Genomic DNA, 27,814 nt, shown 5'->3' on the forward strand with positions numbered 1-27,814 from the left:
ACCACTTCTCCTTGTCTCCTGACGTCTGTCCGGGGGGTGTGGTTGGAGCTGCACAATTTGGAAATGTCCCCAGTCTCACATGTAGGGGGTGTTGGGTACCTGTGTGATTGCAGTTGGAGCAGAGGATGGAAGGATGTGTGTAGGGGGTGTTAGGTACCTGTGTGATTCCATGTGGAGCAGAGGATGGAAGGATGTGTGTAGGGGGTGTTAGGTACCTGTGTGATTGCAGTTGGAGCAGAGGATGGAAGGATGTGTGTGCTCCGCAGATAGCAGTAATCAGGGACATGCAGGTCCTCTTATCTCCCTCTGACCAGGCACAGGACAATGCGGCTAGTGATTGACCGCAGGGATAACATCAACTACAACAGGACGTCAGGGGGCAGAGGGGCTATAAATATGGGGGGTCCATGTGGGAGAGATGAGACAAGATGAGGAGACGGAGGGGACAGGCTGGGACCAGGACAGAGGCAGCGAGGAGCGGACACAAGGGGTGGTCTCGGTGGGAGGTGAGGCGATGTTTATATGTCTCCCTGTTACTATTGTAGTCAACATTTCCGTATGATGACAGACGTGGCAGCGTCCTCACAGCTTCTAAAGATGGTTATTCTGATATATATATATATATATATATATATCTCTGTCTGTCTGTAATTAGCCCGTCTTGCTCTATTACTGTTTGTTCCCTGTACAGTGCTACGGAATACACTGGTCCTATATAAGTAACTGGTAATAATAATATACCTCAGGGGAGGCGGCCGGCACTCTCTGGTCTTTATTTATATCTAAAGTTCCTTACTACACATTGCCTTATTTTTGTGGAGGTTCAGCTCATGTAAAGTCACTGACTAGGATCAATGGACACAGGGCCTGATTCAGAGCCGCTCGTAAGCGGCAGTACGCTCGTTCCGAGCGATGTTCGCACATCTGCGCATGCGTACGGTTTATAATACGCATGCGCGAACCAGTCAGTGCGGCCGAAAATCGTTTGTTCGCTAAATAGCGAGTGCCTGCTACTTTGAGTGACAGAATGAGGCGTATGTGGGTGGTAACAGGGGAAGGTGCTTGAAAACGGAGTGGAATTCAGAACGCAGGCGTGCTTAAAGGTCAAAACGGGCGTTTTATGGGTGTGCATAATTAATACAGCAGCGTCATTGACCACGTCACCTGGTTGTTTTATAGTCAGAACTGCTCGCAAGATAGCGGTAGGAAAAACCAACCACAAGAATAGCGAGCAGTTCATACGCTGTTCGATGTACTTGATTAATCTAATAAATAGCGGACATGACGTACGATGCGAGCGGCCGCAAGTTTTGTTCGCTGGTTCAGTCTGTTCAGGCGTGAACAGACCACAATGAGCGAACGGTTCATTTGAATAGCCACCTTTTTTTTTAGAACGAACGACCGCAAATAGCGTCCGGCTCTGAATCAGGGCTACAATGCTCTTTAGAGTTTTTCTAATTTCACTCCCTCTGACATGATACGGTGCATACATTACTCAGAGTGTGCTCACAATGGCGCTGTTACGATTGAGGCGCACGGTATGAGAAATGTAGTGGAAATGTTCCTGGGCGTTCCCGGGAGGTGGCTATACAGAGATGGTCCGCCGTACGTGTATTACAGTGTGCGCGGACGCTGACAGCGGATGCCTCAGTCCTGGCACAAACACCACGGATTTACCCCTAATGCTTTGTAGCGGCATTAGCAGACAGTCGCAGACGGGTAACCGACAAAAGGCGCTGCGTCTGCAGCCATCTCTGCGTCAGTCCCAGTAGCTTTATTTTACATGCTGAGAACGCCTGATTGCTGTCTTTATAGTGGTGGTCACCTATATATTGTGTTCTTGTGTATATAGAAGCTTGGTTAGCTGAGGCGCAGCGCAGATCCCTATGTCCTGGCTCCGTGCCTTTATCGCAGCAGACGAGCCTAAATTCTGTAATCGGTTCCTGAAGGGCAGGAGGAGCAGGATTTGGTGTTTATCTCTGTGGCAGCTCCTGTGCACCTACCATTGCTGATGTCAGTGCATACAGTGCTAGGCTTTCATAGATTGCCAGCTCTGATGAACAAGCCCTCTTTGCCTTGTGTTCTGTGTGTACATGAATGTATAGTCACAGGGCTGGGAGCCACCCTCTCACACCGGAGGGTCTCATTAAACCTTCTATCGGATGAGGTGTTGTCATGTGTGCAAACCACTTATCATACTAACATAAAATAAAGACACTGAGACGTGGATTTGGCAGATAACTTGATGGCGATTTATTGGAGCAATAATAATTATTATTTATTTAAGGATGTATGGTGGCAAAGAAAGGACGGCCAGAAATCAGCCAGATCTGCTATGCCCACACACAAACAACAAAAGGCATAGCAGGCGTAGATCGCCCAGAGTGCATACACATAACCATGTAACTCATATCATCAACAAAAGGTAACGCTCACCCCCATCTTGACTTCCCACCCGTTTAGGTGGTGATACTGCCCCCCGTTAGGTTGGTACAGCCAACTACCAGTCAACGAAGGGAGCGCCCTTAAATCATAATTGCACCCGGACTGGCGACCTGCCGTTCTTTCCCGCCACCCAAAACCAAACCCACAACATACCAAAATTTATAGGGGAGGGAGGGTGGGGAATCTGGAACAAAGAGGCTTTGGCCCACACTTTTATCCCACTATATAATGTTCCTGTTACAAACCCGCCCCTGCTTGCCATAGGCTAACTCCCACAAGTAATTTGCATACATGCCTGCCCCCATCCTAGAGGTTTAAAACACCTCTTTTCTTATGCAATCTTTCGGTTTCTCTAAACCTTCTATCGGATGAGGTGTTGTCATGTGTGCAAACCACTTATCATACTAACATAAAATAAAGACACTGAGACGTGGATTTGGCAGATAACTTGATGGCGATTTATTGGAGCAATAATAATTATTATTTATTTAAGGATGTATGGTGGCAAAGAAAGGACGGCCAGAAATCAGCCAGATCTGCTATGCCCACACACAAACAACAAAAGGCATAGCAGGCGTAGATCGCCCAGAGTGCATACACATAACCATGTAACTCATATCATCAACAAAAGGTAACGCTCACCCCCATCTTGACTTCCCACCCGTTTAGGTGGTGATACTGCCCCCCGTTAGGTTGGTACAGCCAACTACCAGTCAACGAAGGGAGCGCCCTTAAATCATAATTGCACCCGGACTGGCGACCTGCCGTTCTTTCCCGCCACAGCAAGGTTCAGCTTATAGAACCGCCGCACCGCCACCATACCAAGTACTACCCCAATAACGCCAACTCCTCAAAAAGATCCCCAATAAACAATGACACACCCTCCTCTGTTAAATGAACTCCATCAGGTCTATACATATAACTAAATCGAAATTGAATGTTATTATGGTAAATGAAACGGCCATAATTGGCCATCACAAATTTGGCAACTGCGAAATTAAGTTTCTTCCTAGCTTCGTCATTAGCAGGAAAACTCCTAACCCCATGCCAGACCTGTCGAGGTACAATGCAAGACCAAATTAATTTACACAAGGGCCAGGCCGATAGCACCCTCGCCAAATCGTTGACAATATCAACTCGTAATTCTACAGTGGACCTCTGCCCTAAGTCGTTGCCTCCTAAATAAGCCACCAAAATACGTGGCCTACCAAAAAGCCTTGCATACTCTAACAGTTTAGGACAAAAGGAATGCCATCTCATACCTCTGGAACCTATCCAACGGACCCTAGCTGAATATTCAAAAATTGGAGCTTGATCTGAACTCAAACCTAGCAGCCCAGAAAATATATGAGTGGCCTATAACCCAAATGTCCTGCGTGTCAAAGAGCAATCCTAAAGGTGGAGGAAAGCAGTAAATAAAAAATTAGTAATTGTCATAAAACAATAAAATTTTATGGTGTATTAGTGGGATCTGATAGAACATAAGTGAGTATCTGCCAAAAAGAAAAATTTTCTATTGGTCGCCGACTTTACTATTTGAAGTGGCTGAGACAAACAGAAGACACAAAGGGGAAGAATGGGTGGGGGGGAATTGGGAAAAAACAGGTGAACTCGGCAAGAGGTAAAATAAAAACCTGCTGAGGGATGGACTATGGCCTAATTAAATGATTGAGAATAGCCGAATTGAATCCGTCAGTTCAGGTAAAAATTGTAAAATCCCTCAAGACTCCCATTGCCAGCAATGGCGAGTAGCTAATCCCGAGTAGGACGGACAGGGGTAACAGACAAGACAGGACAGTACATGAGACAAGACAAAAACCAGGCAAGCATAAAATATAAACGTAACCGGAACAGACTGTGAAATGACTTTAAACAAAGGGCCTTCATGCCTAGGTCGAATGTAACCTTTATAACTATCCGATTTCCAATGTCCTAGGGCCTTAATTTCTGATGCCAAGAAACCCGCAGCTGCCGCCGAAGTTGCGGCTCCGATCAGAAACGAGTGTGTACCAAAATCTTGAGGCGGGAGGCCTAAAACTGATACACACCTCTTCAAAAACCAACCAAACTGGTATTTGGTAAGCGGAGTCCTGTCCATATGCATGAGTCATGAACCAGGAACATCCGGCTGCAATAACTCATACCGCATAGCTAGTGCCACGGGGCAGATCTGTTCGTCCCTAGATGGACCCAACGAGATCCACCTACCCCTACCAGTCTGGTCGGTCTTCGACTGCCGAATCCTACAGAGAACAGACCTCTCACTGACCAGGATATCCGAGAGGAGCATGGCGGCATCAACCCATTTGGATGATGCCACCAGCTCCGATACCCTCAAGGTGCCGTGAAAAGCCTCCGAAAACACCACTTGAATCAGGACCGCCTCATACGCAGTAAGAGCCACTCCGAGAACCGCCCCTAATACTGCCGGAAGCAGATGAGCGTCCACAGGTCTCCTACGGTCAGCTACTGGCCGGGAGACCCGTGCCAAACCCTTTAAAGCCTTCACTATCAGAAAACTTTTAGTAAAGTCAGGTTGGCCCTTCAATTTACAATAAAATGCAATGCCCCCCAAAGAGCGCGCAACAGAAGCCCTGGATCTGCCAGCCAAACGGAGACTCCAAATAAAAGAAAGCATCGAACGATGCTGACTCTTACCTGCCTGTTTGCTGCTACGGGAATAATCTTCCCATTCATTCCATGCCTGCCGATATGCTCGCAACGTGGAGGGGGCTAAAGACTGTTCTGCTTAGCCCTCCATGCCGGCTCGATCACCTGCCAAACATAAGAGGGGCAAAGCACAACGTCAGCACCAGGGGCCACAGATCGGGACCTAGCCCACTGGAAACGTGATAACGCATCGTCTATCTCATTCTCCACCCCAGGAATGTGTCTTGCCTTAAACATGATGTTACAGCGCAAACATGTGAGCACAGCTGCGCTAGCAAGCGCAAAACCAGCAGGGAAGCCGCATGTTGCTGATTGTATCGCATGGACCATGCCCAGGTTGTCACACCTGATAATGATGCTGCGATTGCGTAACCATTCCCCCCAGATTTCCAAGGAAACCATTATGGGAAAGAGTTTGAGAAGGAGTAAGTCCTTAGTCAAACCCTTTCCCACCCATTCTTCCAGCCAACGGCCAACGCACCAGGAGCCATCAAGGTAACATCCGAACCCCGTGGTGCCTGCTGCGTCGGTGAACAGCTGCAGCTGCAAATTGTCAGCGGCTGGAGACATCCACAACCGAACGCCATTAAAATCCCGAAGAAACGAGACCCAGACAGAGAGGTCCTGCTTAATCTCTGAGGATAAACGTAGCAAATGTCTCGGTTAGTGACACCAGCCGTGGCCCTTTCCAATTTACGTGAAAAAGCTCTGCCCATTGGAATTACTTTACAGGCCCAGGAGGGATTGCGCCTGCCGCAGGGTAATTCTACTGGAAGCCGTGCATTCCGCTATGGCATTACTTGACAGGCTTATCGAGAGGAATGCGACAAGAACCCACCGAGGTACAGATCTCGATACCCAGGAATGACAAGGGGAAGGGCCCTCCGTTTTGTCCACAGCAACGGGAACTCCAAATGAAAAAACAGCGCTCGTAAAGAAAACAAAAGATAACTGCATCTGCCTGAACCGGAAGGGCCGACACACAGAAAGTCATCGAGATAGTGGGCTATTCCATGACTACCGCAAGAATTAAATAAATAAATTCCGCGCACCAGTGTAGGAAGGTGCTAAAATGCTCGAAAAACGCACAGGACACAGAACACCCCATAGGCAAGCATTTGTCTATGCAATATCCGTTGTCCAAGCTAAAAACCCATAAACTGGAATGACTCTGGGTGCAAAGGAAGTAGACGAAAAGCTGACTCAACATCTATCTTAGCCATCAGTGCGCCCGGACCATAACACCTAATGACGTCCAAAGCATCGTCAAAAGACTGGTACACCACCGAGGAAACCTCAACTGGTATGGCATAATTTACTGACGAGCCTGGCGGATAAGACAGATGTTGCATGAGCCCTTATTTTCCTGGAATTTTCTTGGGAACCACTCCCACCGGGGAATTCACAAGATCCCTAATGGGGGTTCTGCAAAAGGCCCAGCAATGCGCCTGCGCTAACCTCGCCAGCCACTTTTTCCCTAAGAATGTGAGGCAATTCAAAGGCAGACTTCAAATTTCTAGGCGGATATGTGTCGACATCCCTGCAAATAGGTAAACGAAAACCAAAACTGAAGCCTTTTAACGAAAATTCTGCGTCCTGCAGAACCGGGTACCAACTCAACCATTTTGCTATCGCTGTGACACGGACAGGGGATGGAACTTTACTTAGCACTTGTGCCTTTTACTGGCTGTGCAGGCTGCTGCTGGGCACCCCCCTTGAAACACTTGGCAACTGGGTGATTGCCACCACATCGCAAGCAGAGGTGACGAAAACGACATTTTAATGTGGAATTATTAAAGGCGAAGCATTTTCCCCAGACGCCTGCTGTTAGCCCTGACGAACTGAACTAGCTGCTTTGCACGCGTTGTACCCCTCATAGGCAGGACGCGAAGGCTGCGTGACCTCCAGCAATGTATATTTGTCGAAGTAGGAGCATAGCTGAGAATGGAGCTTCCCGGTGATAGCTGCTTGGGGCAGTGATTGCAATAATAAGCTGTGCACCCTGTAGAAATTCACTGTAGCACATGTATTCTGTCTATTTTGTAAGTTAAATGCTCAGAATACAGTATATAATACAATCTCCTCTATTGGCTGATAATAATGATTCAAAGGAGATAAAAGCTAGATCTTAGGTGCTATAGATAAATAAAGCAGTGTCAAAGCCATTACCCCTTACTGTCATATAACGCATCACTAAAGCATTCTATTCCCCCAATGATACCTCAATGCCCAGCATAATACTGACACTGTTTGCTGCAACTGTTTTCTACCATTAAGAGGCATAATCAGCACTTAGACCATCTATAAAATACATCATACGAATGTACTGAATGATATAATTCTGGCATATACAGGACCAGCAAACACAGTAAGTAATTATATGTAGAAGTAGAGCCATCCTGTCTGAGCTGAATCTTTTTATTTCATGTGCCGGCTCCTTTACAGATCATATGAGCAAGTTGGGGAATCTGGGAGAGGGCAGAAAAAGAAACCATGCACTGTCCTGGACACAGATGCACAGATTGGTCCCGTTATGTACTGGATGGTGTATTATCCAGTATTAATAATTGATCCAATAGGTGATCCATATCAGTGCACCCCGTACAGTGCATGTTTTCCAGATCTAGTTGGTGCACAACAATATTCATTACTGGCTTTTTAACTTTTTCTACTGGCTGACACATTTAAAAGATCAACAGGGACTGTAGTGCTAGTTATTTCATTTGTGACACTGAGGGGATCCTAAAAAACATGCAACTTTAGTATTATATGCTATTTCTATTGTAGTCATCATGGTGTGGGCTGAGGGGGGGTTCAGGCAAGGCACTCATAAACCCCTCCTGCATTTGCCTATGGTGCTGGCCATTGCAGCCACAAAGATAATATTGACCAGGGGCATTAAGGACTAAAGGGAAGCACCCCTCCCCCGCACTGGCACACCTTCCACAAAGCTGCTGCAGCCTGAGGGGGGATTGAACTATCAATAGGGGAACCACCCCTGCAGCCCCTAATAACATGGGGACACTGTGGAGCCAGGGACCAGGGTCTGGGGAGGCTCATTACTAGGCAGGACATAGCTACACCCACCCCCAGCAGAACAAGAAATCAGAAAAGACAGTGATTGAGGACAGAAAGGAAAAGTAAAAGCAATGATATGAAGTAAATGAAAAGAGACTAAATACAATAAGGAAAAGGAGGAGAGAAGAAGAGAAGAAGGAGAAGCACTAAGAGAGTTTTATTAAGGAAAATGACAACTGACAAAATGCACTTCCCTGTCCTGGAGGAATCTGAAACAAAGAGGCTTTGGCCCACACTTTTATCCCACTATATAATGTTCCTGTTACAAACCCGCCCCTGCTTGCCATAGGCTAACTCCCACAAGTAATTTGCATACATGCCGGCCCCCATCCTAGAGGTTTAAAACACCTCTTTTCTTATGCAATCTTTCGGTTTCTCTTCTCTGAATGGGAAGTATGGTTTAGGAGCCACACGTTCATCTTCAGAGTGTTCCCGACAAGAGAATGAGATTCTAAACCGTAAATTAACACCAATTAATCTGAACTATCATTTAGTCATTTTCACCCCCCTTTGGGTAATACTGACAGCTAGTAGGTGTGCTGCACGGATGGCGTAGTGGTTAGCATAACTGCCTCTGAGGATATCATAAGTTAAATTCCCAGTCATGGCTCATATGTTTGTATGCACTTCATACAATTGTGTGGGTTTCTTCTAGGTCCTCTGGTTTCTTCCCACACTCCAAAATCATACTGGTATGTTACTCGCCTCCTGACACAAAATGAAACCTAGGGGTACGTTTATTAAGAATCGTGTCTGACTTCTAAACAAAATCGCTGGACATCGACGGAATGTTTTATGATCAAAAACCCAAATTTACTAATCAGTGTATTTTACTATTTACATCTGATGAGATTCTGGGCCTGATTCAGAGCCGGACGCTATTTGCGCTCGCTCGTTCAGAAAAAGGGGCCGCATATATTTAAATTGAGCGCTCGCTCTTTGCGGTCTGTTGACGCCTCTATGTCTGAACGAGCGAACGAAACATGCGCTCGCTTTTTTGAAAAAAAAAAACCCCCCTGGCCGCTCGCATCACACGTCATCTCCACTATTTATTAGATTAATCGAGTACATCGAAAGGCGTATGAACTGCTCGCTATTCTTGTGGTAGCATTTTCCTACAGCAATCATGCGAGCAGTTCAGGCTAAAAGACAACCAAGTGACGTGGTCGATGATGCTGCTTTGTTAATTATGCACACCCTTAAAACGCCCGTTTTGACCGTTTGGCATGCCTGCGTTCTGATCTCCACTCCCCGTTTTCAAGCACCTTCCCCTGTTACCACCCACATACGCCTCATTCTGTCACTCAAATTAGCAGGCATTCCCTATTTTGCGAGCACACGATTTCCGACCGCACTGACTGGTTGGCGCATGCGTATTACAACCCATACACATGCGCAGTTGTGCGAACATAGCTCGGAGCGAACGAGCGGCCGCTTACGAGCGGCTCTGAATCAGGCCCACTGTCTCAATGATTTCTGGGCCTCATTCAGCTTAGGATGGAATTGCAAAGCTGCATAGAAGTACACTAGCACACTGTACACTAGCACACAGTACACTAGCACACAGTACACTAGCACAGAAGTACACTAGCACAGAAGTACACTAGCACACAGTACACTAGCACACAGTACACTAGCACAGAAGTACACTAGCACACAGTACACTAGCACAGAAGTACACTAGCACACAGTACACTAGCACACAGTACACTAGCACAGAAGTACACTAGCACGCAAGTACACTAGCACACAGTACACTAGCACAGAAGTACACTAGCACACAGTACACTAGCACACAGTACACTAGCACAGAAGTACACTAGAACGCAAGCACACTAGAACACTAGCACACTAGAACACTAGCATGCAAGCACACTAGAACACTAGCACACAAGCACACAAGTACACTAGCACACAAGTACACTAGCACGCAAGCACACTAGAACACTAGCACACAAGTACACTAGCACACAAGTACACTAGCACGCAAGCACACTAGCACACAGTACACTAGCACAGAAGTACACTAGCACAGAAGTACACTAGCACACAGTACACTAGCACACAGTACACTAGCACAGAAGTACACTAGCACGCAAGCACACTAGAACGCAAGCACACTAGAACACTAGCACACTAGAACACTAGCATGCAAGCACACTAGAACACTAGCACACAAGCACACAAGTACACTAGCACACAAGTACACTAGCACGCAAGCACACTAGAACACTAGCACACAAGTACACTAGCACACAAGTACACTAGCACGCAAGCACACTAGCACACAAGCACACAAGTACACTAGCACACAGTACACTAGCACACAAGTACACTAGCACACAGTACCCTAGCACACAGTACACTAGCACAGAAGTACACTAGCACACAGTACACTAGCACACAGTACACTAGCACAGAAGTACACTAGCACACAGTACACTAGCACGCAAGCACAGAAGTACACTAGCACACTAGAACACTAGCACACAAGTACACTAGCACACAAGTACACTAGCACGCAAGCACACTAGAACACTAGCACACAAGTACACTAGCACACAAGTACACTAGCACGCAAGCACACTAGAACACTAGCACACAAGTACACTAGCACAGAAGTACACTAGCACACAGTACCCTAGCACACAGTACCCTAGCACAGAAGTACACTAGCACACAGTACACTAGCACAGAAGTACACTAGCACACAGTACACTAGCACAGAAGTACACTAGCACAGAAGTACACTAGCACACAGTACACTAGCACACAGTACACTAGCACAGAAGTACACTAGCACACAGTACACTAGCACAGAAGTACACTAGCACACAGTACACTAGCACACAGTACACTAGCACACAGTACACTAGCACAGAAGTACACTAGCACACAGTACACTAGCACAGAAGTACACTAGCACACAGTACACTAGCACACAGTACACTAGCACAGAAGTACACTAGCACACAGTACCCTAGCACACAGTACACTACCACAGAAGTACACTAGCACACAGTACACTAGCACACAGTACACTAGCACACAGTACACTAGCACAGAAGTACACTAGCACGCAAGTACACTAGCACACAAGTACACTAGCACACAGTACACTAGCACAGAAGTACACTAGCACACAGTACACTAGCACACAGTACACTAGCACAGAAGTACACTAGCACACAGTACACTAGCACGCAAGCACACTAGAACACTAGCACACTAGCACACTAGAACACTAGCACACTAGAACACTAGCACACAAGCACACAAGTACACTAGCACACAAGTACACTAGCACACAAGTACACTAGCACGCAAGCACACTAGAACACTAGCACGCAAGTACACTAGCACACAGTACACTAGCATGCAAGCAGCTTTGCAGTTCCGTCCTTGCAATTATTGTAATGCAGCAGGTTGCATCACGCCCCCTGAATGCATTACTTATCCGAGCTGCGTTGTACATCGCAGTATCAGATAATCTGCGAGAACATCGGACGGCTAAATGACCCATGAGGTCACGCAAGCCGGCCGCGGCAGATGAGAGAAAGAGGCCAGGAAATCTCCGTCAGCCGGCGGAGATCCTGGCCTCTTCCCTCCCCCCCAACGGCGGCGATACACCTCCTTTTTGGGAAACAAAGACTGTCGTCGCCCCCTCCTGTCCACAAACAGCAGACTGTCAATCAATGACAGTCTACTGCCGATCTGTGCACAATCACAGAGGACCCGTGCTGCACATGCGCAGAACGGGTCAGGTGTCTGCGCAGATTCCCGACCATCATGTCCTCTGTCGTGTGCGAGATCAATCGATTTGCCCCATTTACAATAGGCTGACAAATGAAAGCATGTCAGTCTGCGGCGGATTCAAACACTGCACAGATCAGTATGATTTCTACTAGTATGATCTGTGCAGGCTTTGGTGTATAAAGGATTAAATAAAAAATAAAGTGTGTGGTGTCCCTAACCCCAAAAAGCATAACCAGCCGCAGACCTCTGAGCCTGATCTGGTACTGGAAAATCGTGGGTAAAACCGGCATGATGACTAGCCGCCAATCAGCGGATGGTGCCATAGTTGTCCAACTCTTGGTCGATCAGCGTCCACCATTGTCTAGTGCAGTGACCCACGTGGGAACTGTTAGATGTCAGGTAGTACTGTACAGGTGGATCCTCAGGGGTGACCCCATTTTATTTTTGGGGTCCCCACTTCCCATGAAATTCTAGCCCTGGCTGACCAGTTTGGAGCTGGGTTTCTGCCATGTGTCTCCCTGCTATAGTGTAAGCCCCCCGGTTGTTTCAGCCCGGTGCTGGTTACTGGAAAATGGTGGGGCCCCATGCCAGGTTTCCAGTACCAAAAAGGGCACTGAGGTCCGGGGCTGGTTATGCTTTTGGGGAAGGGGGACCTTTATTTAATCCTTTAACCACCAAAGCCTGCACATACAAACACGCCGCTCACAGTCTATTGCTTTTGTGCATTGTGCTGTGACTTTGATCGATTTGACAAACAGGAGTCTTAGTAAATCCGTGATTTGTATTTGTGTCCATGTAAATGATACAATGTTTGATCCGATGGTGTAAGTGCCGAATTGGGGTGTAAAGTTACGTTTCACCTGCAATTTGCCGTCAAACTGCCCTTTAGTAAATCTCCGGTGATCTGCAGGAACCTTAGGGAGTGGCTCAGCCAGAGCTTACAAATTGCAATTCGCATTGACTCGCCTCAATTCATCATGGCACCTCCCCCCCTGCGTGCGGTACAGTGACAGGAATTACTGGGCCGTGCCTCCCCGGATCTCAGACACGATGGCCCCCTTTATATGGCTTCCACATCTGTACAAGATCCTACTTTATTACATGTATGATGTACAGTGTGTGGTTCGCTGTACATGTCAGTGTGGTGACTGCAGAGTCCCTGCTATTAGTTCATTATTAATACTTATTGTACATGCAGTAACGCTTCACTAGGCATCTGCCTATCATACCAGGTATTGTTCATCATTTATGCAGCTACTGTTTGATATGTTCTTGTACAGCCTCCATTATTTTTTGTACGGTATGGCACCTTGGGCCTGATTTTGTGCACACTTCAGGTCACCACTCAGGACCGCCCATGGTTTTGCCTTGCCATTACTAATGCCAGTGATCCTGTACCAAACAGCGTACACTCAGTGGAATGCAAGCTCTGCAGGGTATACTTCCCGACCTTTTGGCTGCCTCCTCCGGGAGGCAGCATTTCTGTAATATTGTGTAATGTTATGTTTCTGTTGAACTGTATAATGTTTTGAATTTGTAATACTGTGTAATGTACTGTTTCTGTAATACTGTATAATGGGGTTGGGTTCGGGATGCCAGAGCTCGGATCCCAGCAGTCAGAATCCCAACCAGGTTAGAACGCCGATGACCCCCAGGTAAGTACTCCTAACCCTTCCTCCCCGCACCCTAAACCTAACCTCTCCCCCGCACCCTAACCCTCCCGCTAGTGCCTAACCCTAACCCTCCCGCTAGTGCCTAACCCTAACCCTCCCCCTAGTGTCTAACCCTCCCCCTAGTGCCTAACCCTATCCTTCCCCCTTGTGCCTAACCCTACCGCTACTGCCTAACCCTAGCCCTCCCCCTAGTGCCTAACCCTTCGCCTAGTGCCTAACCCTCCCGATATTGCCTAACCCTAAAGCTCCCGCCACTGCCTAAACCAAACCCTCCCCCTAGTGCCTAACGCTAACCTCCCCCTAGTGCCTAGCCCTAACTCTCCCGCTAGTGCCTAACCCTAACCGTCCCCCTAGTGTCTAACCCTCCCGCTGGTGCCTAACCCTCCCACTAGTGCCTAACCCTATCCTTCCCCCTTGTGCCTAACCCTAACTCTCCCGCTAGTGCCTAACCCTAACCCTCCCCCTAGTGTCTAACCCTCCCCCTAGTGTCTAACCCTCCCACTAGTGCCTAACCCTAACCCTCCTGCTAGTGCCTAACCCTAGCCCTCCCCCTAGTACCTAACCCTGCCCCCCTAGTGCCTAACCATAACCCTCCCGCTAGTGCCTAACCCTAACCCTCCCCCCTAGTGCCTAACCCTCCCCTTAGTGCCTAATCCTCCCCCTAGTGTCTAACCCTCCACCTAGTGCCTAACCCCTAACCCTCCCCCTAGTGCCTAACCCTAAAGCTCCCGCTACTGCCTGACCCAAACCCTCCCCCTAGTGCCTAACCCTCCCGCTAGTGCCTAACCCTAACTCTCCCCCTTAGTGCCTAACCCTCCCCCTTAGTGCCTAACCCTCCCCTTAGTGCCTAACCCTCCCCTTAGTGCTTAACCCTCCCGCTAGTGCCTAACCCTAACTCTCCCCCTAGTACCAAACTCTCCCCCTAGAACCTAACCCTCCCCCCTAGTGCCTAACCCTCCCCTTAGTGCCTAATCCTCCCCCTAGTGTCTAACCCTCCACCTAGTGCCTAACCCCTAACCCTCCCCCTAGTGCCTAGCTCTAACTCTCCCGCTAGTGCCTAACCCTCCCTCTAGTGTCTAACCCTCCCGCTAGTGCCTAACCCTATCCTTCCCCCTTGTGCCTAACCCTCCTGCTAGTGCCTAACCCTAGCCCTCCCCCCCCTAGTGCCTAATCCTAGCCCTCCCCCTAGTGCCTAACCCCTAACCCTCCCCCTAGTGCCTAACCCTCCCGATATTGCCTAACCCTAAAGCTCCCACCACTGCGTAAACCAAACCCTCCCCCTAGTGCCTAACCCTAGCCTCCCCCTAGTGCCTAGTAGGGGTGAGCGGGTTCGGATTTCTGAAATCCGAACCCCCCCGAGCCCCCCCGATCCGAGTCCGATCCGAGTCAGGCTCGACTTTTCCCGCCTGACTCGGATCTGACATCGAGGCAAAACGTCATCATCCCGCCTTCCGAGTCTCGCGGGTTTTGGATCCTATATAAGGTACCCGCGTCGGCGCCATTTTCTCACTCGGCTGTGGACAGTGAAGAGGGAGGGTGGGAGTTAGTGCTGTGTAGTGTAGTGTAGTGTAGTGCTGCTGTTGTCCACTACTTCAAAGTCCATAGGGGCTGGCTGTGTTGTGCTGTGCTGCTGTTGTTAATAGGGGCTGTGTCCACTACTTCAAAGTCCATAGGGGCTGGCTGGACTGTGTTGTGCAGTCAGTTCCAAAGTCCTGTGCAGTGTCCCAGTCCTAAAGGGGTGCTGTAGTGTTGTCCAGGGGGTGCTCTGTCCATCAGGGGTGCTCCCCCCAAGTGCTAAAAAAATAATATATTTTCTGTGTTTGTGAATTGTGTGCGCAGTAGCCGCACATGCATCAACAAAGTAGTGCCAAGCGTGCGCCTGTGTCATAAGTAAAGGGCCGGCTGGCTTGACCGTTAAGGGTGCTGTAACCCCCGAAAGTACACTCCAGTCCAAACCAAAAAAAAAATTATTTTCTGTGTTTGTGAATTGTGTGCGCAGTAGCCGCACGTGCATCAACAAAGTAGTGCCAAGCGTGCGCCTGTGTCATAAGTAAAGGGCCGGCTGGCTTGACCGTTAAGGGTGCTGTAACCCCCGAAAGTACACTCCAGTCCAAACCTAAAAAAAAATTATTTTCTGTGTTTGTGAATTGTGTGCGCAGTAGCCGCACGTGCATCAACAAAGTAGTGCCAAGCGTGCGCCTGTGTCATAAGTAAAGGGCCGGCTGGCTTGACCGTTAAAGGGTGCTGTAACCCCCGAAAGTACACTCCAGTCCAAACCAAAAAAAAATTATTTTCTGTGTTTGTGAATTGTGTGCGCAGTAGCCGCACGTGCATCAACAAAGTAGTGCCAAGCGTGCGCCTGTGTCATAAGTAAAGGGCCGGCTGGCTTGACCGTTAAGGGTGCTGTAACCCCCGAAAGTACACTCCAGTCCAAACCTAAAAAAAAATTATTTTCTGTGTTTGTGAATTGTGTGCGCAGTAGCCGCACGTGCATCAACAAAGTAGTGCCAAGAGTGCCCCTGTGTCATAAGTAAAGGGCCGGCTGGCTTGACCGTTAAAGGGTGCTGTAACCCCCGAAAGTACACTCCAGTCCAAACCAAAAAAAAATTATTTTCTGTGTTTGTGAATTGTGTGCGCAGTAGCCGCACGTGCATCAACAAAGTAGTGCCAAGCGTGCGCCTGTGTCATAAGTAAAGGGCCGGCTGGCTTGACCGTTAAGGGTGCTGTAACCCCCGAAAGTACACTCCAGTCCAAACCAAAAAAAAAATTATTTTCTGTGTTTGTGAATTGTGTGCGCAGTAGCCGCACGTGCATCAACAAAGTAGTGTCAAGCGTTCGCCTGTGTCATAAGTAAAGGGCCGGCTGGCTTGACCGTTAAGGGTGCTGTAACCCCCGAAAGTACACTCCAGTCCAAACCAAAAAAAAAATTATTTTCTGTGTTTGTGAATTGTGTGCGCAGTAGCCGCACGTGCATCAACAAAGTAGTGCCAAGCGTGCGCCTGTGTCATAAGTAAAGGGCCGGCTGGCTTGACCGTTAAGGGTGCTGTAACCCCCGAAAGTACACTCCAGTCCAAACCAAAAAAAAAATTATTTTCTGTGTTTGTGAATTGTGTGCGCAGTAGCCGCACGTGCATCAACAAAGTAGTGCCAAGCGTGCGCCTGTGTCATAAGTAAAGGGCCGGCTGGCTTGACCGTTAAGGGTGCTGTAACCCCCGAAAGTACACTCCAGTCCAAACCTAAAAAAAAATTATTTTCTGTGTTTGTGAATTGTGTGCGCAGTAGCCGCACGTGCATCAACAAAGTAGTGCCAAGCGTGCGCCTGTGTCATAAGTAAAGGGCCGGCTGGCTTGACCGTTAAAGGGTGCTGTAACCCCCGAAAGTACACTCCAGTCCAAACCAAAAAAAAATTATTTTCTGTGGTTGTGAATTGTGTGCGCAGTAGCCGCACGTGCATCAACAAAGTAGTGCCAAGCGTGCGCCTGTGTCATAAGTAAAGGGCCGGCTGGCTTGACCGTTAAGGGTGCTGTAACCCCCGAAAGTACACTCCAGTCCAAACCTAAAAAAAAATTATTTTCTGTGTTTGTGAATTGTGTGCGCAGTAGCCGCACGTGCATCAACAAAGTAGTGCCAAGAGTGCGCCTGTGTCATAAGTAAAGGGCCGGCTGGCTTGACCGTTAAAGGGTGCTGTAACCCCCGAAAGTACACTCCAGTCCAAACCAAAAAAAAATTATTTTCTTTGTTTGTGAATTGTGTGCGCAGTAGCCGCACGTGCATCAACAAAGTAGTGCCAAGCGTGCGCCTGTGTCATAAGTAAAGGGCCGGCTGGCTTGACCGTTAAAGGGTGCTGTAACCCCTGAAAGTACACTCCAGTCCAAACCAAAAAAAAATTATTTTCTGTGTTTGTGAATTGTGTGCGCAGTAGCCGCACGTGCATCAACAAAGTAGTGGCAAGCGTGCGCCTGTGTCATAAGTAAAGGGCCGGCTGGCTTGACCGTTAAGGGTGCTGTAACTCCCGAAAGTACACTCCAGTCCAAACCAAAAAAAAAATTATTTTCTGTGTTTGTGAATTGTGTGCGCAGTAGCCGCACGTGCATCAACAAAGTAGTGCCAAGCGTGCGCCTGTGTCATAAGTAAAGGGCCGGCTGGCTTGACCGTTAAGGGTGCTGTAACCCCCGAAAGTACACTCCAGTCCAAACCAAAAAAAAAATTATTTTCTGTGTTTGTGAATTGTGTGCGCAGTAGCCGCACGTGCATCAACAAAGTAGTGCCAAGCGTGCGCCTGTGTCATAAGTAAAGGGCCGGCTGGCTTGACCGTTAAGGGTGCTGTAACCCCCGAAAGTACACTCCAGTCCAAACCTAAAAAAAAATTATTTTCTGTGTTTGTGAATTGTGTGCGCAGTAGCCGCACGTGCATCAACAAAGTAGTGCCAAGCGTGCGCCTGTGTCATAAGTAAAGGGCCGGCTGGCTTGACCGTTAAAGGGTGCTGTAACCCCCGAAAGTACACTCCAGTCCAAACCAAAAAAAAATTATTTTCTGTGTTTGTGAATTGTGTGCGCAGTAGCCGCACGTGCATCAACAAAGTAGTGCCAAGCGTGCGCCTGTGTCATAAGTAAAGGGCCGGCTGGCTTGACCGTTAAAGGGTGCTGTAACCCCCAAAGTACACTCCAGTCCAAACCAAAAAAAAATTATTTTCTGTGTTTGTGAATTGTGTGCGCAGTAGCCGCACGTGCATCAACAAAGTAGTGCCAAGAGTGCGCCTGTGTCATAAGTAAAGGGCCGGCTGGCTTGACCGTTAAAGGGTGCTGTAACCCACAAAGTACACTCCAGTCCGAACCAAAAAAAAATTTATTTTCTGTGTTTAGCCGCACGTATATATCAAATCGATATAACATAAATGGAGGACCAAACTTTCTCCGATAAAAATAAAATAGAGAAAGATCAAGAACCACTTCCTCCTAGTGCTGAAGCTGCTGCCACTAGTCATGACATAGACGATAACATGCCATCAACGTCGTCTGCCAAGGCCGATGCCCAATGTCATAGTAGAGGGCACATACAATCCCAAATGGCAAAGTTCAGGAAAATGACCTTGAAAAAGACATTTAAATCAGCTGAAGAGAAACGTAAACTTGCCAATATGCCATTTACGACACGGAGTGGCAAGGAACGGCTAAGGTCGATCCCTAGTATGTTCATGACTAGTGGTTCAGCTTCACATGACGATGGAAGCACTCCTCCCACTAAAAAAATCAAAAGAGTTAAGCTGGCAAAAGCACAGCGAAGAACTGTGCTTTCTAAGAAGATATCACAAATCCCCAAAGAGAGTCCAAGTGTGGTGGTGGTTGCGATGCCTGACCTTCCCAGCACTGGACGGGAAGAGGTGGCTCTTTCCACCATTTGCACGCCCCCTGCAAGTGCTGAAAGGAGCACCCACAGTCCACTTGCTGATATGCAAATTGAAGATGTCACTGTTGAAGTACAACAGGATGAGGATACTGGTGTAGCTGGCGCTGAGGAGGAAGTTGGCGAGGAGGATTCTGATGGTGATGTGGTTTGTTTAAATCAGGCTCCGGGGGAGACAGTTGTTGTCCGTGGGATGAAAAAGCCCATCACGGTCATGCCTGGGCAGAAGACCAAACATTCCACCTCTTTGGTCTGGCAATATTTCTATCCAAATCCGGACAACAACTGTCTTGCCATATGTACCATATGTAAAGGTGAAATAAGTAGGGGTAGGGACGTCAACCACCTAGGAACATCCTCCCTTATACGGCACCTGCAGCGCGTTCATAAAAAGTTACTGTCAAGTTCAGAAACTTTGGCTCAGACCGTAAGCAGTCCAGGGACACCTAAATCCCGTTGTCCTGTTGTATCCAAGCGCCTGCAAACCACACCGTCAACTCCCTCCTCGTCAATTTCCTCCTTAGTCAGGATCGGAAGTAGTCCTGCAGGCCATATCACTGGCATGACTGACTCTCTTATCCGGGATTCCTCCGGAGGATCCTGCATTGCTACGCCTACTGCTGCCGCTGCTGCTGTTGCTGCTGCTGCTGGGAGTCGTTCATCATCCCAGAGAGGAAGTAGGAACACCACTACTTTTACTAAACAATTGACCCTCCAACAGTCCTTAGCGAGGAGGATGAAGTACGACAGCAGTCATCCTGAAGCAAAACGTATAACTGAGGCCTTGACTGCTATGTTGGTGTTAGACGTGCGTCCGGTATCCGCCATTAGTGCAGTGGGATTTAGATAATTGATGGAGGTAGTGTGTCCCCGGTTCCAAATCCCGTCTAGATTCCACTTCACTAGGCAGGCGATACCGAGACTGTACAGAAACGTCAGAAAAAGTGTCCTCAGTGTCCTGAAAAATGCCGTTGTACACAATGTCCACTTAACCACGGACATGTGGACAAGTGGAACAGGGCAGACTAAGGACTATATGACTGTGACAGCCCACTGGGTAGATGTATCACCTTACGCAGCAACAGCAGCAGCGTCACCAGTAGCAGCATCTCAGAAACGCCAGCTCGTTACAAGGCAGGCTACGCTGTGTATCACCGGTTTCAGTAAGAGGCACACCGCCGACAACCTCTTAGAGAAACTGAGGGAAATCATCGCCCAGTGGCTTACCCCACTTAGACTCTCCTGGGGATTTGTGATATCTGACAACGCCACCAATATTGTGCGGGCATTACATCTGGGCAAATTCCAGCACGTCCCATGTTTTGCTCACACAATAAACTTGGTGGTGCAGAATTTTCTGAAAAGCGACAGGGGCGTGCAGGAGACGCTTTGGGTGGCCCGAAAAATTTCTGGCCACTTTCGCCATTCAGCGACTGCGTGCCGAAGACTGGAGCGCCAGCAAACACTCTTGAACCTGCCCCGCCATCACCTGAAGCAAGAGGTTGTGACGCGGTGGAACTCAACCCTCTATATGCTTCAGAGGATGGAGGAGCAGCAAAAGGCCATACAAGCCTATACATCCACCTATGACATAGGCAAAGGAGGGGGTATGCACCTGACTCAAGCGCAGTGGAGAATGATTTCCGTGTTGTGCAAGGTTCTTCAGCCCTTCGAACTTGCCACACGTGAAGTCAGTTCAGACACTGCCAGCTTGAGTCAGGTCATTCCCCTCATCAGGCTTTTGCAGAAGCAGCTGGAGAAAGTGAAGGAGGAGCTAAGACGGAGCGATTCCGCTCGGCATGTGGGACTTGTGGATGAAGCCCTTCATTCGCTTTGCCAGGATTCCAGGGTGGTCAATCTGTTGAAATCAGACCACTACATTTTGGCCACCGTGCTCGATCCTAGGTTTAAAGCCTATGTGGTGTCTCTCTTTCCGGCCGACACAAGCCTGCAGAGGTGCAAAGACCTGCTGGTGAACACACTGTCAGCTGAAGCGGAACGTGACACGTCAACGGCTCCTTCTTCATTTTCTCCCGCAACTGGGGCTGCCAGGAAAAAACTTAGGTATCCTAAGCAACCCGCTGGCGGTGATGCAGGGCAGGCAGGACCAAGTTTGGACATCTGGTCCGGACTGAAGGACCTGGCAACAATTTCTGACATGTCTACTGTCACTGCATATGATACTGTCACCATTGACAGAATGGTGGAGGATTACATCGGTGACAGCATCCAAGTAGGCATGTCAGACAGTCCATACCTGTACTGGCAGGAAAAAGAGGCAATTTGGAGGCCCCTGTACAAACTGGCTCTATTTTACCTGAGTTGCCCCCCCTCCAGTGTGTACTCCGAAAGAGTGTTTAGTGCAGCCGGGAACCTTGTCAGCGAAAGGCGTAGGAGGTTGCTTCCACAGAATGTGGAGAAGATGATGTTCATCAAAATGAATTATCAGCTCTTCCAGGGAGACCAGCCTCCAGAAGGTACAGAGGGACCTGTGGTGGTCGATTCAAGTGGGGACGAGTTAATACTTTGTGAGGATGAGGATGTACACACTGAAGAGGGTGAGGAATCGGTGGATGAGGAGGATGAGGATGACATCTTGCCTCCGTAGAGCCAGTTTGTGCAGGGACACATTAATTGCCAGCTTGTTTTGTGGGGGCCCAAACGAACCAATCATTTCAGCCACAGTTGTGTGGCAGACCCTGGCGCTGAAATGATTGATTTGTTAAAGTGTGCATGTCCTGTTTATACAACATAAGGGTGGGTGGGAGGGCCCAAGGACAATTCCATCTTGCACCTCTTTTTTTCTTTGCATTATGTACAGTTTGGGGCCTAGTTTTTCAAACTGCCATCCTGCCTGCCACTGCAGTGTCACTCCTAGATGGGTCACGTGTTTGTGCCGCCCACTCGTGTCGCTTAGCATAGTCATCCAGCTACCTCGGTGCAACCTTTTGGACATAAAAACACTATTGTGAGGTGTGAGGTGTTCAGAATAGACTGGAAATGAGTGGAAATTAAGGTTATTGAGGTTAATAATAGCATAGGAGCAGAAAAACCTACAAATTCTGTGATTTTAGCTGTTTTTATGCTTTTTTTCAAAAAAATACAGATCCAAAACACAAAACCCAGAACCCAAAACACGGAAGGGTGGTTTTGGCAAAACCAATCCAGATCCAAAACACGAAGAAAGATCCAGATCCAAAACCAAAACACAAAACACGAAAAGTGGCCGGTGCACACCCCTAGTGCCTAGCCCTAACTCTCCCACTAGTGCCTAACCCTGCCCCTAGTGCCTAACCCTAACTCTTCCGCTAGTGCCTAACCCTAACTCCCCTGCTAGTGCCTAACCCTCCCCCTAGTGCCTAACCCTCCCCCTAGTGCCTAACCCTAACTCTCCCGCTAGTGCCTAACCCTCCCCCTAGTGCCTAACCCTAACTCTCCCACTAGTGCCTAACCCTAACTCTGCCACTAGTGCCTAACCCTAACTCTGCTGCTAGTGCCTAACCCTAACTCTCCCCCTAGTGCCTAACCCTGCCCCAAGTACCTAACCCTAACTCTCCCGCTAGTGCCTAACCCTAACTCTGCCTCTAGTGCCTAACCCTAACTCTCCCACTAGTGCCTAACGCTCCCCCTAGTGCCTAACCCTGCCCCTAGTGCCTAACCCTAACTCTCCCACTGGTGCCTAACTCTGCCGCTAGTGCCTAACCCTAACTCTGCCGCTAGTGCCTAACCCTCCCCCTAGTGCCTAACCCTCCCCCTAGTGCCTAACCCTAGTGCCTAACCCTCCCCCTAGTGCCTAACCTTGCCCCTAGTGCCTAACCCTAACTCTTCCGCTAGTGCCTAACCCTAACTCTCCCACTAGTGCCTAACCCTCCCCCTAGTGCCTAACCCTAACTCTCCCCCTAGTGCCTAACCCTAACTCTCCTGCTAGTGCCTAACCCTAACTTTTCCGCTAGTGCCTAACCCTAACTCCCCTGCTAGTGCCTAACCCTCCCCCTAGTGCCTAACCCTCCCGCTAGTGCCTAACCCTAACTCTAGTGCCTAACCCTAACTCTCCCCCTAGTGTCTAACCCTCCCCCTAGTGCCTAACCCTAACTCTCCCAATAGTGCCTAACCCTGCCCCTAGTGCCTAATCCTAACTCTTCCGCTAGTGCCTAACCCTAACTCCCCTGCTAGTGCCTAACCCTCCCCCTAGTGCCTAACCCTAACTCTCCCCCTAGTGCCTAACCCTAACTCTCCCCCTAGTGCCTAACCCTCCCGCTAGTGCCTAACCCTAACTCTCCCGCTAGTGCCTAACCCTAACTCTCCCGCTAGTGCCTAACCCTAACTCTCCCGCTAGTGCCTAACCCTAACTCTGCCGCTAGTGCCTAACCCTAACTCTCCCGCTAGTGCCTAACCCTCCCCCTAGTGCCTAACCCCTACTTTTCCGCTAGTGCCTAACCCTAACTCTCCCACTAGTGCCTAACCCTAACTCTCCCGCTAGTGCCTAACCCTAACTCTCCCGCTAGTGCCTAACCCTATCTCTCCCGCTAGTGCCTAACCCTATCTCTCCCACTAGTGCCTAACTCTCCCGCTAGTGCCTAACCCTAACTCTCCCGCTAGTGCCTAACCCTATCTCTCCCGCTAGTGCCTAACCCTAACTCTCCCGCTAGTGCCTAACCCTCCCCCTAGTGCCTAACCCTGCCCCTAGTGCCTAACCCTAACTCTCCCACTAGTGCCTAACTCTCCCGCTAGTGCCTAACCCTAACTCTCCCGCTAGTGCCTAACCCTAACTCTGCCGCTAGTGCCTAACCCTAACTCTCCCACTAGTGCCTAACCCTCCCCCTAGTGCCTAACCCTAACTTTTCCGCTAGTGCCTAACCCTAACTCCCCTGCTAGTGCCTTACCTTCCCCCTAGTGCCTAACCCTCCCCCTAGTGCCTAACCCTAACTCCCCTGCTAGTGCCTAACCCTCCCCCTAGTGCCTAACCCTAACTCTCCCACTAGTGCCTAACCCTAACTCTCCCGCTAGTGCCTAACCCTAACTCTCCCACTAGTGCCTAACCCTCCCCCTAGTGGCTAACCCTATCTCTCCCGCTAGTGGCTAACCCTATCTCTCCCGCTAGTGCCTAACCCTATCTCTCCCGCTAGTGCCTAACCCTATCTCTCCCGCTAGTGCCTAACCCTATCTCTCCCACTAGTGCCTAACCCTAACTCTCCCACTAGTGCCTAACCCTCTCCCTAGTGCCTAACCCTATCTCTCCCGCTAGTGCCTAACCCTATCTCTCCCGCTAGTGCCTAACCCTAACTCTCCCGCTAGTGCCTCACCCTCCCCCTAGTGCCTAACCCTGCCCCTAGTGCCTAACCCTAACTTTCCCACTAGTGCCTAACTCTCCCGCTAGTGCCTAACTCTAACTCTGCCGCTAGTGCCTAACCCTAACTCTCCCACTAGTGCCTAACCCTCCCCCTAGTGCCTAACCCTAACTTTTCCGCTAGTGCCTAACCCTAACTCCCCTGCTAGTGCCTTACCCTCCCCCTAGTGCCTAACCCTAACTCCCCTGCTAGTGCCTTACCCTCCCCCTAGTGCCTAACCCTAACCCTCCCCCTAGTGCCTAACCCTAACTCTCCCACTAGTGCCTAACCCTAACTCTCCCGCTAGTGCCTAACCCTAACTCTCCCACTAGTGCCTAACCCTAACTCTCCCGCTAGTGTCTAACCCTAACTCTCCCGCTAGTGCCTAACCCTAATTCTCCCGCTAGTGCCTAACCCTCCCCCTAGTGGCTAACCCTAACTCTCCCGCTAGTGGCTAACCCTAACTCTCCCGCTAGTGCCTAACCCTAATTCTCCCACTAGTGCCTAACCCTAACTCTCCCGCTAGTGCCTAACCCTAACTCTCCCGCTAGTGCCTAACCCTAACTCTCCCGCTAGTGCCTAACCCTAACTCCCGTTCTAGTGCCTAACTCTAACGCTAGTGCCTAACCCCGCTACTTACATTCGCGATTCTGGTGGTCGGAATGCCAGCGCCGGTATTCTGACAAGTGTCGGGATTCCGGTATCAGCCTTCTGACCGCCGGAATCCCCATCGCTCTGCATTTTTACAACATCCAGTATAATGTACTGTTTCTGTAACTCTGTATCTTGCTGTAATACTGAATAAGGTGCTGTATCTGTAATACTATATAATAATCTAATCTACCCCTCCCCCAGATCCTGGCTGTACTTGGCTCACTGCTACTGTTGCTCTATATGTGGATCTGTTATGAGAATTTTCACTTCCACGTCACCCACTTCTACGCCCAACTGGGCTACCCGAGTGCCCAGCACCTAGTGGGGCAGAGATACCTGAGAGGTAAGACAGAGGTTTTGTGCATTGAGCCAATGCTCCTGGCCAACCATTTTCCCAATTCACTAGAAACCATGAGGTGCAGAATTCCCAGGGTAGGATTAGGTTGCATTTGTGTCTCTGTGATGTCATTATTCCCAGGTTAGGGATAGGTTGCGGCCGCGGATGATGACGTCACCAGAGTGATTGCGGACAGAGTGAACGTCTAAAAAAGCCGGAGTTTCCCATGTTCAGGGATAACCACCTCTTGCCTCCAACGCGTTTCGTGCGTTTCACGCACTTTATGAAGGATGACATGAGCTACACCAGACTGTCTCTAAATACATAACAAACTTTATTGAATTCAATTAAAAAAACTGAACTTCCTGACGGAAATGGGTCAATTTTGAGAAGGATAGAGACCAAATGGATCTATGAATTAAAAACCTTACAACCTTGTGCATTAAATATAGATATTGACTTAAATGCATTTTTATAAATCTATATTATACAGTTTTATTTTATATAGACTTCACAAGTTTTACACATATTCTGTAGTATTTTATACAATATAGACATGACGTGGCACCTGTATGTATTTATTTTATTTAATTATTATCTATTTTTATATAAAAGAAAATATAAATTTGTTATTTATTTATTTATCAAAAAAACAACACCAGTCATATAAATGGAAGTCAAGCACATGGATACCGCCATTTTTCTGACCCATTTCCGGCAGGAAGTTCCGTTTTTTTTAAATTGAATTCAATAAAGTTTTTTATGGATTCAAAGACAGTGTGGTGTAGCTCGTGCCCTCACCCACGTTCACGGTGCGACATAGCGGTCACCGATCATGCTGTAAATAATACATCTGCAGTGTTATCGTATCAGAAACAATAACATTAGCGCTCTAGGAATAAAGGCCCCAGTTCATGTTCTCCTAAGGTCCTGGATTTTGTTGGCTGGCCCTGTGTTGGTTCACCCCACAAAATGGCTGCCTCCACACCCGTATATTACATATCCACCCTGCAGATAAAAAAAAAAAAACACCTCAGTCAGGCCAGCTTATATTTCCTCACACTTATCATGGACAATTCATGTTTTTGAAGTTTCATATTGGACTTGTGAGACACAAGTTTTATCACCCTCAGGCCAAGCAGACGCCCATATAAATGTAATAATCCTGATCGCCTACACAATGAGCCTGTGTGTGTTTTGTGTACAGGAGCCGGTGTCCGCAGAGATCCAGCAATGGCTTCCCACTGGTTCAGGTAAGCCCTGGGTCTGCAGGGGGCACTGTAATACTGTATATAGCTACATAGCAGCGTGAGCAGGGCGCAGTATAAGTGTGGTATAGAAAACAGCAATTAGTGATTCATTTTTTTATTGATTTATGTATTTCTTTGCTGACACCAATTTCTCTGTTCCTACAGCCGGGCAGCGAATACTCCATGGTCCATGGCCAGAGGCGAGAACCAGACTCTTCTCAACTCTTATCATTAAATCTGTAGCCCTCACAAATGGTCAAAGGATTAAACGACAAGAAATTAATATGGTGCATACACACGCTCAGATTTTCCTTCAGATCTGAACGATAACGATTTTAAAAATCGTTCAATCGTACATATCTGAAGACAAATCTGACATGTTTGAGCCTTCAACGATGAACGATGCGCGTTCCCGATTGTCAGATAACGATATCTGACATCTGATGTGTTTGCAGTCAGATTTGGTCAATTTCAGTCATTTTGATGCAGTCAAAAATCGTTCAGTTGTTCAAATCGTTCTAAAAATCGTTCATATCGTTGCGAGCAGGGCCTTCCTACCTATATATCTGTCTGTTATTACCCAGTTTTGTTCTATTAATGTTCCAATTGTAAAGTGCAACAGAATATGCTGCGCTATATAAGAAACTGTTAATAAATAAATAAATTGTTCCTAAAATCGTTCACATCTGACCGTGTGTATGCACCATTACTGGTAACTACAGAGGATGATTTCAAAAGCCTGTAGCAGCACTGCCACCTAGTGGTTATGGGAGTGAATGGCGCCCAGAAAGTCAACGTTTCACAAAACACTGTCTCGCTCACTTCCTGTCTTATAAATGATTGCTTTCTGATTTTATTTTCACTAATACAAATGTTACACCTAATATGTCGATTTAATATTAAAGTGCATTTTTGCCCTCAAAATAACCCTTTAGTAAAACTAGATGTGCTCAACAGAATCAGCGTTAGGAAACCTCTGACGTGTCCAGCTGTTGTGGAAGTATGGCGATGTACCAGCTGTATATTGGGCTAATTGCTTCGGGGTTGGGAGCAAAGCAAATAAAAAAAACAGCAAGGTGCTCTGAACATCGAAGAAACCATGCTAGAATGCATAGGGGGCAAATACTTATTATTATGGCCCAGGTAATGCTTGTGTTCTGTGCACGTGTATGGATCGCAGTACGTGTGTGCAAACCGGCCGCTGCGATCGGCAAGTAGAC

At 48.3% G+C, this 27,814-nt stretch overlaps 1 protein-coding gene across 1 annotated transcript; it reads left to right on the forward strand.

Annotated features, from left to right (window-relative positions):
- The first annotated feature begins 428 nt into the window (after nt 1–428).
- Nucleotides 429–26,835, forward strand: LOC148506357 (uncharacterized). The gene is made up of 4 exons (XM_088446847.1): nt 429–506; nt 25,209–25,350; nt 26,552–26,597; nt 26,760–26,835. Exons 1-4 carry the CDS (start codon nt 429–431, stop codon nt 26,827–26,829), a joined length of 336 nt encoding a protein of 111 aa, XP_088302973.1. The 3' UTR covers nt 26,830–26,835.
- The last annotated feature ends 979 nt before the right edge of the window (nt 26,836–27,814 follow it).

The sequence above is a fragment of the Taudactylus pleione genome, unplaced genomic scaffold (assembly GCF_031769625.1).
Source record: "Taudactylus pleione unplaced genomic scaffold, aTauple2 ptg000407l, whole genome shotgun sequence".
NCBI lineage: Eukaryota > Metazoa > Chordata > Amphibia > Anura > Myobatrachidae > Taudactylus > Taudactylus pleione.

Bases quoted from the DNA above. Each gene is read 5' to 3' on its own strand.
- LOC148506357 (XM_088446847.1), top strand. From the start codon at position 429: ATGAGGAGACGGAGGGGACAGGCTGGGACCAGGACAGAGGCAGCGAGG. The intron at 507-25,208 runs GTGAGGCGATGT...CCCCTCCCCCAG, and splicing joins AGGGGTGGTCTCGGTGGGAG to ATCCTGGCTGTACTTGGCTC. The intron at 25,351-26,551 runs GTAAGACAGAGG...TTTTGTGTACAG, and splicing joins GGGGCAGAGATACCTGAGAG to GAGCCGGTGTCCGCAGAGAT.